The 13,809-nt window shown below is 35.3% G+C and overlaps 1 protein-coding gene across 1 annotated transcript in view; it reads left to right on the top strand.

Moving 5' to 3' along the window:
* The window catches only part of CSMD3 (CUB and Sushi multiple domains 3), a gene marked incomplete at its 5' end in the record, with an annotated part of 687,334 nt that overhangs the window by 253,691 nt on the left and 419,834 nt on the right, over positions 1-13,809 (top strand). Inside the window, one exon of the mRNA XM_081322366.1 lies at positions 5,326-5,438. Coding sequence (XP_081178492.1) covers positions 5,326-5,438 — 113 coding nt within the window. The remainder of the gene's footprint in view (positions 1-5,325; positions 5,439-13,809) is intronic.

Here is a 13,809-nt window from a genome sequence, read left to right as displayed (position 1 = left end):
TTTCAGACAGGTGATTGTCTAGTCTCTTCTTAAAAATCTCCAGTGATGGATCGCCCACAATTTCTGGAGGCAAGCTGTTGACTGTCAGGAAGTTTCTCCTTAATTCCAAGTTGCTTCTCTCTTTGATCAATTTCCAACCATTGTTTCTCGTCCTTCCCTCTGGTGCTCTGGTGAACAATGTAACCCACTCTTCCTTGTGGCAGCCCCTATAAAATAAATAATGCTATAAAATAATATAATATGCCTTTTAGAAAAATTGACGATCAGTACAGTTTGACAGTAGAAGCAGTTATTCATGAGAGAAGGTAAACTTCATTCCATGCACTCAAGCAGTTTCTACAGAATCATGTTGCTAGAGTATTTTAGTTTGGATTCATGCTCTGAAGAGAGGATTGGACTCAATGGCTAAAATGGCCCTTTCCAACTCTATGAACCTATGATTCAATGTGCCTGATTAATACTTTAATAATGAAGGCATAATTAATATTGTATGACTAATAATGAATATAATTCATAAAGTTATAACTACAGTACAATCAAATGATCAGCATGCATCAGTCACAGAAATTTTAAGGAACTGTTTGTTCACATCAAGTTTCATCTCTTCTAGAGGAAGTTTCATTGTATACTTATTTCTTTTGAGCCTAAAAGACTGTCCCAAATACCAACTTCATTCATATAAAGTTGTCTGCATTCTAATATCAACATTTGATCCCATTCTTGGTCTACTAGTTACAGTTAATGAATATGGACTTCTTCTAAGACCTGGGGACATGTTTGAGGAGGTTAGTTACATATTTTGATTTCTCTTTTATATTAAGAAAAATCTAGAAGTTTTGCACTCATTCTAAGGTAATCTGCTTTCTAAAAAAAAGTTTTGTTTGCTAAATTAAGGAGTAGTGATATTCCCATTCTAGATTCATGTGCCATCAATTCAAATCAGGTTTTGCAGTCTCATCACTATTACAAGACTATGAAGTCATGCTGGCAGGTTTTGCTAAAAATTGTGAGATTGTTGTTGGGAAATTCTGCATGGGTGGGTGTAGGAGTTGGCTACCCATGGGATATCACTGCTGCTATTATGAAGGAGCCTTATTCTGCAATACAAATAAACTCTTGATAGACAACAATAATGTATCCAACAAATAATGCTACAGTATCTCCATCAGGCACCAATAATATCCAGAAGAAGTCTGATAGAAAACATAGCCACCTAATAGCTATTAACTATTACTGGTCGGCAGTTTGGCGGGTCAAATCCCGAGTGCCGTGTAACAGAGTGAGCGCCTGTTACTCGTCCCAGCTTCTGCCAACCTAGCAGTTCGAAAGCACGTAAAAATGCAAGTAGAAAAATAGGGACCACTACGGTGGGAAGGTAACAGCGTTTCGTGCGCCTTTGGCGTTTAGTCATGCCGGCCGCATGACCACAGAGACATCCTCGGACAAGCGCTGGCTCTTCGGCTTTGAAACGGAGATGAGCACCAGCCCCTAGAGTTGGAAACGACTAGCACACATGTGCAGGGGAACCTTTACCTTTATTACTGTAGCTACCTTTCTTAATTTGGTCTCATACAATTTTAAAGCAATGGAGGCTAGTAATTCTAAAAATATGCTGCTACACATAATAATAACAATAACAATAATAAAAGTTGGAAGGTACCTTAGAGGTCATCTAGTCTAACCCCATGCTCAGGCAGGAAACCCTATACCATTTCAGTCAAATGGCTGTCCAGTCTCTTCTTAAAAACTTCCAGTGTTGGAGCATTCACCGCTTCTGGAGGCGGGTTGTTCCACTGGTTAATTGTTCAAACTGTCAGGAAGTTTCTCCTTAGTTCTAGATTGCTTCTCTCCTTGATTGGGAGACTGGATTCGGGGACTGGAGGCTAAAACATATAGGGAACGGTTGCTGGAATTGGGTATGTGTAGTTTAACGAAGAGAAGGGTGAGGGGTGACATGATAGCAGTGTTCCAATATCTCAAGGGCTGCCACAAAGAAGAGGGGTCAAGCTATTCTCCAAAGCACCTGAAAGCAGGACAAGAAGCAATGGATGGAAACTAGTCAAGGAGAGAAGCAACCTAGACCTAAGGAGAAACTTCCTGACGGTTAGAACAATTAACCAGTGGAACAACCTGCCTCCAGAAGTGGTGAATGCTCCAACACTGGAAGTTTTTAAGAAGAGACTGGCCAGCCATTTGTCTGAAATGGTATAGGGTTTCCTGCCTGAGCAGGGGGTTGGACTAGATCAGGGGTCAGCAACCTGAAACAGTGAAAGAGCCACTCGGAACCGGTTCCCTCACAAAAGGAAAAACTGGGAGCCGCAAAAAATATGTGCGCACGTGCAGAACAGGTTTTGACTGAAGAGTGGAGCCAAGGCGAGATATGCACCTACCCTGCATATTTGAATTAATTGATTGAACTTTTTTAGTCCCACTTTTTTTTTTTTGGACTGCACATGGCAGAGGACTGGGAGCCGCATGCGGCTCCGGAGCCGCGGGTTGCAGACCTGTGGACTAGATGAACTCCAAGGTCCCTTCCAACTTCTTCTTCTTCTTCTTCTTCTTCTTCTTCTTCTTCTTCTTCTTCTTCTTCTTCTTCTTCTTCTTCTTCTTCTTCTTCTTCTTCTTCTTCTTCTTCTTCTTCTTATTATTATTATTATTATTATTATTATTATTATTATTATTATTATTATTATTATTATTATTATTATTATTATTTTCCATCTGTTGGTTCTTGTCCTGCCTTCTGGCGCTTTGGAGAATAGTTTGACTCCCTCTTCTTTGTGGTAGCCCATGAGATATTGGAACACTGCTGTCATGTTACCCCTCTCCCTTCTCTTCATTAAACTAGAGATACCCAATTCCAGCAAATGTTCCTTATATGTTTTAGCCTCCAGTCCCCTAATCATCTTTGTTGCTCTTTTCTGTACTCTTTCTAGAGTCTCAACATCTTTCTTATATCATGGTGACCAAAACTGGATGCAGTATGCTCAATGAAGAAAATTTCTTGCTTTGTCAACACCTGATAAATAGTAGATTTATTGGATGAATCTTAATTCTAGTATTATTGCAGACAGTGATCTGCAAATCTTTTTGCACTGTTCAGCATTTCATTTATTAAATAAGCTTTGATCACTTGGGATTATTTTTTATTGCATTTCTGCTACCACTTTAGAGATAGTTATGGTATATAAATTAAATAAAATAAAATAAAATAAATAAATAAATAAATAAATAAATAAATAAATTTAACAGCCATTCATTTAGCAACTGTTTGAAGTTACAACATTCCTGCAAAAGTGACTTCTGACCAGTCCTTGCGCTTATGACCATTGATGGATTCCCATGGTCATGTGATCAAAATATACAACAATTGCATCCTGGGATTATGTGATTTCATTTATGACCTTCCCAGCTGATTTCTGACAAGCAAAGTCATTGGGGCTAGTGATTCTCAGTGATTCACTTAACAATTATACAAATTGTATATTTAGGAATTATAGAAATAATAAAAAAGTTGGATGTTTAGAAAACACAATCAACTTCATGACATAGATCTACAGGTAATCTGATGTCTCAGAAAATTATTGTTGAGATCCCACATCTTTCAGATTTTATAAAAGCCCATTTCCCTTTCTCCCAAAAGCTTACAATCCGGATATGCAAATAACTGTATTTGTTTGATTATATCCTTTCATTTCTTTAGAAATTCAGGAAAGGGTATATGAGGATATAACCTGACCCCCAAAATCCTTATGAAATATTTTTTGCCTGTAAGAAACATCCTCAAAGTCATCAATTATAATCGCTTTATGAGATGAAAAATATTGAAATATGATTGATAAATAGAAAGAGAGAGAGAGAGAAAGAGAGAGAGAAAGAAAGAAAGAAAGAGAGAGAGAGAGAGAGAAAGAGAAAGAAAGCAAGAAAGCAAGAAAGCAAGAAAAGAAAGAAAGAAAGAAAGAAAGAAAGAAAGAAAGAAAGAAAGAAAGAAAGAAAGAAAGAAAGATAGAAAGAAAAGAAAGAGTAAGTTTTCATGGCAGACAATAGACTTACACTTCTAGGTCAAACTTCCTAACTGCTGTGATATGATGGTTTTCATGCTATTTTTTTGCTATTGTCCCCTGTAACTGATCTTGATAGTCAACTGAGGACTGATCTTAGAGAAATCATATAGAGAGCCATTATTGTGTACTGATATATCCAAGTTCAAACCCATTCTTGAACTTGGAAAGTCAGTGGTGACTTTTGTTCAGTCACTTGTTTGTTTGGGGGTTTTTTGGGTGGAGTTCGTGGTGCTCTGTTGTTTGCTTGTAGACATTTCATTACCCAACTCAGAACCATAATCAGTTCCGATGTTAACTAGATGTTACATTTGCAAGCAAAAAAAAAAAACAAAACAAGCAAACAAAACAGAGCAATAAAGACTCCACCTGTTATCTATTGAGATAAGTTGCTTCCAAACTGTGTGCAATGGTTAACAGCCGTTACGGTTAAACTCCAGACAGCTTGTCTCTGGAGATGTTACTTTGCATTTTAAGGCGGGAAGTTACTGTTTAATCTCATTGGCTGCCAATTAGCGGCAGAACGGATAAATAGAAGCTGAGCAACATTTGGGGCTGCTTCTGTTGTTACTGAATAAACGTGTTGCTGTTTCACTGTTCTGCCTCTTCACTGTCTCACCGAACTGAGAACTTAACACCACCATTCAACTCTAAGCTACAAATATTCTCTTCTATTGGAGGATTGTCTCTGTGAAGACAAAATTGGAGTACTGTGTATACTACCTTGAGCACTTGGATGAAAATCTAATAAATAAATCTAAAACTTAAATAGTCATCATGTTTTGTAGCTATTAATATTTTTTTCCCTTCAAGTCAGACTTTAACAAATCCATGCATGCACTTTTAATTTATCCAGCCTTTTAAATGCAAATTATATATCTATACTATGTAAAGTCCCTCTATTTCTGTGTCCCGATGAATTCTGAAAGTTCTGAGCTAGGATAATCAATATGATGAAGATGACATGTTATAATTTTATAAAGCTTTATCTCAATATTGGGAGTAAATTTACAATTCTTTAGCCTAAGCCCTTTATTTAACACTTCTTTCCTAAAGAATAGAAAAGTCCTATCTTAGCATCCATTTTTGCCATTCCAATTTAGAGAAATGCAGAATTATACAAAATAATGCAACAATAGTTTCCCCTTTTTTCTGAGTACAAGTCTTTTCTGGAGCCTTTTGAAGGAGCTAGTGCCTTGGCGACTAACTGGGGATTTCTGATCCTGTTAAATATGTTTGTCTTATTTGTCTTTTTCTCATTCAGGTTATCTGGAATGAATATCCCAGCTCCGGTTATCAGCAACAAAAACTGGCTAAGACTTCATTTTGTAACAGACAGCAACCACCGATATCGTGGATTTAGTGCTCCTTATCAAGGTATATTTAATGAAAACCATTTTTCCTCCTTCTCTGGGACTTAGGAATGGAAGTGGGGGTTGGTGTTGGGGTGCAAACAAATATACCACTATTTTTTTTTAAAAAAAAAAGGAAGAAAGATTTCTTATCTGTAAGTTCTGATATGCAGAAACAGGCATTCTCTGTGGGAAGAACAAAATTGCATTCAATACTAAGGTTTATTTGCCCCACAGATACTTCATATTTAGGAGAGATTTGGGTCAGATGTGCTATACTTTTAAACATAGTGATCCTGCTGGAACATTGTGGCCAGTGCTTATTTGTGTACAGGTAGTCCTCGATTTACAATGGTTCATTCAGTGACCATTCAAGGTTACAACTGCACTGAAAAAAGTGACTTATGACCGTTTTTCACAGTTACAACTTTTGCATGATCCTGTGATCAGAATTCAGATGCTTGACAATTTATGACCTTTGCTGTGTTCCAAAATCATGTGATTCCCTTTTTTCAACCTTCTGACCAGCAAAGTCCATGGGGAAGCCAGATTCACTTAACAACCAGGTTACTAATTTAGCAACTGCAGTGATTCACTTAACAACTGAAGAAAGAATAGTCGTAAAATGGGACAACACTCACATAACAAATGTCTTACTTAACGACAGAAAATTTGGGCTCAATTGTGGTCGTAAGTCAAGGACTACCTGTAAATTGCAGCATTACTAAGCAGAGTTCTTTTGTCAAACAGATTACATTTCATTGCACACAGTAGCTTTTTACTTGTTTACTAACCAGTTTTTTAAATTTATTATCTTCTATTTAATATGAGCAAATTAGCATGAAAAGAAAAAAAAAAATGTTTCAAAGGCTGCCACAACTATTTTGCCAGTTGTTTTTGAGCTTGAAACACATAAAAATGTCTGAAATAGCCTGATCCAGATGCAAAAGAGCCTGTCCAGATGTGAAAGGATTAAAAAGAAAATCCATTTTAGGCTTCGATGGGAATTAGCTTGAATCCAAACAATTTGAGTACCGCCAGGGAGTACTAATTATACATCTAGCAGTATTATTCTTTTCTAAGTTTCCTACCCTGTTACTTTTACTTTTTTAAAAATTGGTAAATTACAATTTGGGTTTTCTAAAGCTTGAACTTCAGGAAAAAGTACCATTTTCTGACATGATGTAATGCTGAGGCTTTACATCTTGCTCAAAACTTCAGAGGAGCTGCAGCTTCTACGTGAATAATTCACCTTCACGAGTACTTTACAGAATCCCCTAACCAAGTTGATTTTTAAAAAAAACTTATAAAAATAACTTTTCTCATATGGTATTGGATATCTGCAAAATAAAGCAACAGAGAAATAAAAGTTCCAATAAATAACATTTGCCCCTTGATAGCATTTTCAACTGAAGTGGAAAAGTTACTATACCAACATAAATTATTGGTACAGTATTTACTGTACCAATTTACTGTATATTCCTCTTTAAATTGCAGCCACTACTAAATACATTTTAACATGCCAGCTGTATACATGCTGTAGGAGAGTGCAAAACTTGGGTTGAAACTTAACATTAAGAAAACCAAGATCATGGCATCTGGCCCTCTCAATTCCTGGCAAATAGATGGGGAAGAAATGGAGGTAGTGACAGATTTTATTTTCCTGGGCTCCAAGATCACTGCAGATGGGGACTGTAGCCAAGAAATTAAAAGACGCTTGCTCCTGGGGAGGAAAGCCATGGCAAATCTAGACAGCACACTAAAAAGCAGAGACATTACCCTGTCAACAAAAGTGCGTATAGTCAAGGCTATGGTCTTCCCAGTTGCAATGTATGGCAGTGAAAGTTGGACCATAAGAAAGGCTGAGCGCCAAAGAATTGAGGCCTTTGAACTATGGTGCTGGAGAAGACTCCTGCGAGTCCCTTGGACTGCAAGGCGATCAAACCGGTCAGTCCTAGAGGAGATCAATCCTGACTGCTCTTTAGAAGGCCAGATCCTGAAGCTAAAACTCAAATACTTTGGCCACCTAATGAGAAGGAAGGACTCACTGGAGAAGAGCCTCATGCTGGGAAAGATCGAGGGCAATAGAAGAAGTGGACGACAGAGAATGAGGTGGCTGGATGGAGTAACTGAAGCAGTAGGCGTGAGCTTAAATGGACTCCAGAAGATGGTAGAGGACAGGAAGGCCTGGAGGAATGTTGTCCATAGGGTCGCGATGGGTCGGACACGACTTCGCAGCTAACAACAACAAAATGTAGAATGTTATTATTAAAGTAAAGCAAGATGAAAATGTGCACTCGTGGAAAGTGAAATGTTTTTAAAGAGTGTCAGAATTTTATATGGGAAAATTCAGGAGTTGTATGTTTAGTTACATCACATGTTATATGGGAAAAAGAACAAAAAGTCCTTTTTAAAAAAAAAACCTGTTAAATAAAATTTTAAAATATTGTACAAATTTTGACTTTGACCAACATTGCCAAAAGGACTCCTACTTCGTGGGATTTTGCTTTCTTAATTCCTGCAGATGTCACAGTTTTCAAAATCTGCTGTGCAATAGTTAACAAACCTTCCAAGCAGTGTTTAGGTGTGTAATATTGGGGTGACATTAAAAAAAAATTCTAATGGATCCATCACAATGGCCACAGAGTTATAGCATTAATATGAAAGGAATAAAGGACAATATGAATTGATATGCTTAACAGAAACAGGGATATGATAAATTTTGTTGTGAGGTCAGCTTATGACCATGACTGAACCCAAAAATTCTGTTGTTAAGCAAGACAGTGAGTTTTTGCCTCATTTTATGCCCTCTCTTTCCACAGTTGTTAAGTGAATCACTGCAGTTGTTTAGTTAGTAACACAATTGTTAAGTAAATTTGGTTTCCCCATTGAGTTTGCTTGTCAGAAGGTTGCAGAGGATGATCATGTGACCTCAGGACACTGCAACTCTTGTCAGTTGCCAGGCATCCAAACTTTGATCATGTGACCATGGGGATGCTTCAATTATTGTAAGTGTGAAAAATGGTCCTAAGTCACTTTTTGCAGTGCCATTGTAACTTTGAAAGGTCACCAAATAGTTGTAAGACAAGGACAATCTGTACACAGTGTTGCTGATTTGTCACCTCAGAGGAGAATTGAGGAAATTTTTTCCCCATCAGTCACAAGCTGATAAGTGCAAGTCTTTATTTTCAATATAAAGCTATAATATATAATACAATATGAACATATATTTCAATGGACATTTTCTTTTGTACTTCAGGATTGGACAATAACTAACAACACAACTCCTAGTATAAATTAGTTTAATTAATACACACATGAATAGTGTCGTAGCTGACTGATTATTAGAAGAATAATCTAAATTATTGTATTTCAAAGTTAATATTTTAATATACCAATTAATAATTTTAGAAATAATTAATCACCTAAGTTTTCTATATAAAGTGGCACATTTATATATAAAATACTATATTTTTATTAGTAGCGTAATATAATCAGCTACTGAGCATTCCACTGAACCCTTGTATCAATAGTCATATTTTCTGAAATAGTTTACAGTTTAGCTGATCCAGGCTAATGTTGTGTATGACATGTTCCTTCTTTCCTGTAATTTACACACTTTGTGACCAAATATTTTGTATTTACCTAGCCATAGCCAGCTATACCATTGTGTCACCTATTATTCAATTTGTTCTTTGCTCATTAGAGAATACTTCCATATATAGGGAGAAGCAGTCTGACACTGAAAAATAAACCAGTTATTGTTCTAGGTTGTATATCTACTCTACATTCATTCTGACATGTTGTCTCTGTTGGGGAAAGGGGTTAATTATTTTTTTGATCAAAATAAAATTATAAAACAAAAGGAAAATGACTTACTATAAGTTAAACGGTGTAAAAACATGGAAAATTACACCGATTAAAGAGCAAATTAAATCCTTATAACTAAATGAGATCAGAAGAAACTAATATTGATTTCAGAATTTACAAAGCGATCATATCCTGGAGCTAAAATATTTAAAATAATACAAGATGGATATTTTAAAATAAATAGTTTAAGTAGGATTTAGCAATAGTGAACTTAGTTACAGCATCTTTGTTAATGTATGTACAATACTTTTTTTCCCCCCTGAAGAATAATAATAGTGAGTCTGTTATGGCATCTTCAATCTTAAGTCTCCCCTTAGTGTATTTCAATAATATCATTTGAAAGGGCATGGCATTTCAAGCATTTTTCCAGCCCAGATTATTTTTCCTTTATTACTTCTATAATATTATAATAAACCGTATTAGGCATATTCTGCTGTGTTGGATATTTTTTGAAACAAAATGTGGTTAATGCAGCATCTCTCAATTGCCACTTCTCTGCAGCTTTGTTTCCAGACTTCTTATTCAGCTTTCTTCCCTTTGCACCGTGAAGGTTAATTCACCAGTTGGAAGTGAGATTATGAATGATCCAAATTTGCTTGGGAAACCTTGTCACAGTGATCATCCTGCTGATTTTATTTTATTTTATTTTATTTTATTTTATTTTATTTTATTTTATTTTATTTTATTTTATTATTATTTTATTTTATTTTATTATTTATTTTATTTTATTTTTTATTTTATTTTATTTTATTATTTTATTTTATTTTATTTATTTATTTTATTTTATTTTATTTTATTTTATTATTTTATTTTATTTTATTTTATTTATTATTTTATTTTATTATTTTATTTTATTTTATTTTATTTTATTTTATTTTATTTTATTATTTTTCTCTGTGTACCTACTTTTTAATCCTAAAGTTAATAAGCTTCTGTAGGTTTCTGCTTTCTCGTAAATTTGCTATCTGCCTGCTTCTCTGCTGTATCACAATTGTGCTACCTTCTTACTGAATAATTGTGCCTTATGGATTAGATTTATTGTGGATTTAGCTTCCCAGCAAACATCAGGTTGGATGGGACTACAATGAAGATGTAGAAGAAGGGAAAGAAAAAAAAATGTGTACAAGTTGAAGAACTAGCATTTTATGTTTTCCCTTGGCAAGCACAGTATTTAGTCTGTATAATGGTGATGAAAGGCCATACAGTGCAAGGAACTAAAATGTGAATTGCTGCCTTTCTACACAGGATCCTGGTAGTCTGTAAAATAGGAATGAAGTGATTCGTTCACAATAGCTTTTTTTCTTGTGATAAGACTATTTTTCTTTTTGCTATACCACTTTAACATCTAAAGACAGATTGTTATCTATACAAAAAAAAGATATCTTCCAGAATTCAAAGAGTGTTCCATTAGCCCACAAATACTGTCTTTTTTAAATTATGAAAACAGTAGGAAAGGACAATGACATAATCCCATAAATTAATACTATGAATTGAATTCTTAATTACAGGCCATAGGACCCAATTCAATAAGATGATAGATTTTCTATTGTGGATGGATAGATGGCTAATTATTTACTTTTTCTTTTGTGTGAACTATGTATGTATGTACGTTTGTGTGTTTAATCTATAGATATCTATCCATAGGTCTGTAAGATTAAACAAACTGACTATAGAAGGAGTTTGGTTACAGAACTAAAATGCATTGGTAGGGCCTACTGGTTTATGCTTTATATCTACCAAAATGTATGCAATAATAAATAGGTAGTATCCAAATATTATTTGGAGTATTTTCCAGAATTTGAACAGGCTTTAGAAGAAGAGACAGTGAAAAGAGCTGTGAGACCTTACTGGCTAGTGAGCAAATTAAAGATCTGACATCCAAATAGATAGTCCATCATTGCAATAGCTGTGTGGAAAGAGGTGGTGGTAGGGAAAAAGCAAGAAAAAACTAGCCCTCTGTATAAACCAAGATAAATCTTAAATCCACACATTGTAATGTTTCCTTTAAGAGATATTTTACATCCTATAAAATACGTCATCACACAACATCACAGAATTTATTACATTTGATGCTACTTCTTTTGGAAGTCAAAAAAAAAAATCAATTTAGATTTTAATATTAACATATTTCATTTGTAATGTGGGTAAAATCAATGTGTCAACCCACTGACTATTCCTTCAGTTCTTATTTGCATTGTATCTAGAAGGATAAGTCATAAAATGGAACAACAGCTTTCCAACCTCTACCTTTACATTTCGAGGTCTGGACTAGTATTTAATTAGTTATATCATAGAGTCTGTACTAAAGCCTACTACATATTTTTGTAAGGATGGGCTTTTCAGACTGAAGATTCCTCTAGGTGATTCTTCCAATTGTGTTTATGTGATTCCACAGTACAGAATTCTCAAAATTGACAGAAGGCTGTTTGAGGCAACCTTCTCACTATAACTGGTTGACTAAAGCATGCTTTGAAATCGTGTCTACATGGACACTCTCAGTTTGGAATCATATACTTTCAAACTTTGAGTTCAGTTCATTGAAAGAAGAAAGTGAAAGTTGCCCTGCCCTGTATTGGACAAGAAAAGTGCAGTTTCCAGGACCAGAGAACTCTACAGAGCCCTATATTTCTAATTGATAATGGTAGTCTAATTTGTATGCAAAGAATTTTTTATTTGAGTTTTAGGTTGTACTTAATGCCTGTGGCTGATTCTAACATAGAGATTAATAAATCATATATTAAGATAGAACAGCATAACGTCTGCAATGTGAAAATATTGATATTCTAGTTTGCTTACTTAGAGTAGTTGCCTGGCAAATGGCAAAAGAAAAGAAAATTAAGATGGTGTTGCCTCACCCCATTTGCATAAAAGGTGGGATTTTGAAAATAATGTCATAATCTCCAGCTCAATTTTTTGACTTTTCAAAATTCTAACCCTAAATCTAATACCAACACCAATGTCCACAATTTCAGGGGAAACTATGTATATGTATAGAAGAAAATATATGTTGCTCGTGGTTGAACTGTGAAGTTCTTGATGCTTTCTGAGCTCAGTTGGTTGCTTCAGGCTTTAATTACCCAAATTAGGTAACATCATCAATACTGGTGGGCAAACAGGGAACAAACTCCACACTCACTAGCAGTGATAATACTACTTACTCAGTTAATGAAACATCTGTAACCAAACAATCAAGCTCAGAGAGCATTGGGGTCTCCATAATCAAAATATGTTGAAAAATCATGACTTTAAGATTACCCTTAATGTAATTATCCTTAGCAATCAACCAATGAGCAACCCATCATACTGTATAATTATATGATTAAAGTAACACTAGTCTTACTTTTTTATTATTCTGTTAATGAAACAGAAGAGGTAAAGGCTAACTTTTATAAGTCCCCCTCAAAAAAAAAAGTATGGAAATAGCAACAATACTCACAATGGAAAACAGAATTAAAAAACTGTGACAAATAACTGGTTAAAAAGCAAGGGTGGTGCTTGAGTTTCAGTAGGCAGGATTATTGGCCATAGCTGGGATGGAGTAGAAATTTGTTTAGTTGGCAGTATGGACAATTCCAACAATCTTTCTGACAGAGTCGAACACTTTTGTTACTGCAGTTGATAACTTTCATTACTGCAGAAGCCTCCAAGCAGTTTATAAATAATACAAAATGGAAGTAAAGTCAAAGCAATAATAAAAAGCTATAGTACAGACCAGGCTAATAATAATAATTCTGTCTGCACAAGACCAAGTTGTAAGAACAAAAGCATATAAAGCCAGAATTTAAAAGACAGCATCAGACAGCATCTGTTTGCCATCTCTGCAAAGAAGCTGAAGAAACATTGGTCCATCTGGTTAGCTGCTATAAGAAGATCACACAGACTGACTACAAACAACAGCATGATAAAATAGCAACAAAAGCACATTGGAATATCTGCAAGATCTACCAGTTACCTGCAAGCAAAAACTGGTAGACCATAAAATAGGCAGAGTAATAGAAAATAAAGAAGCCAAATTTCCCCGGGTCTATAGAATTCAAACAAGCAGCAATTGTCACATAACATCCTAGACTTGTCACTTGTTGATAAGAAAAACAAAGTTTGGATAATAGATCTGAGATACTGTCCCAAAATTAACCGATTCCCTCTAATGCAGGGGTCTTCAAACTTGGCCCTTTTATGACTTGTGGACTTCAACTCCCAGAATTCCTTAGCCAGGCATGCTGGCTGAGGAATTCTGGGAGTTGAAGTCCACAAGTCATAAAAGGGCCAAGTTTGAAGACCCCTGCTCTAATGTCATCAAACACTTATAAGCCTAATTTGGATAGTTCTTTCTACTATAGCTAAGAAAAAGATCATGCAGATTGTGGGCATAAATAAATCATGTCCTGCATCAAGGTATATACTGTAAGGGTCTGGAAGAAACTCAGCCTGCTCTGTTATGCGTTCAACTGACTTCCATTGTATCAGCTGCAAACATACAGCCAAGTAATCAAACTCCATAGAAAGCTGCAGGGAAAAGCCTATTT

This window comes from Vipera berus (assembly GCF_964194415.1).
Source record: "Vipera berus genome assembly, chromosome: 3".
NCBI classification, from domain to species: Eukaryota; Metazoa; Chordata; class Lepidosauria; order Squamata; family Viperidae; genus Vipera; species Vipera berus.
This window is presented reverse-complemented; position numbering and strand designations above follow the sequence as displayed.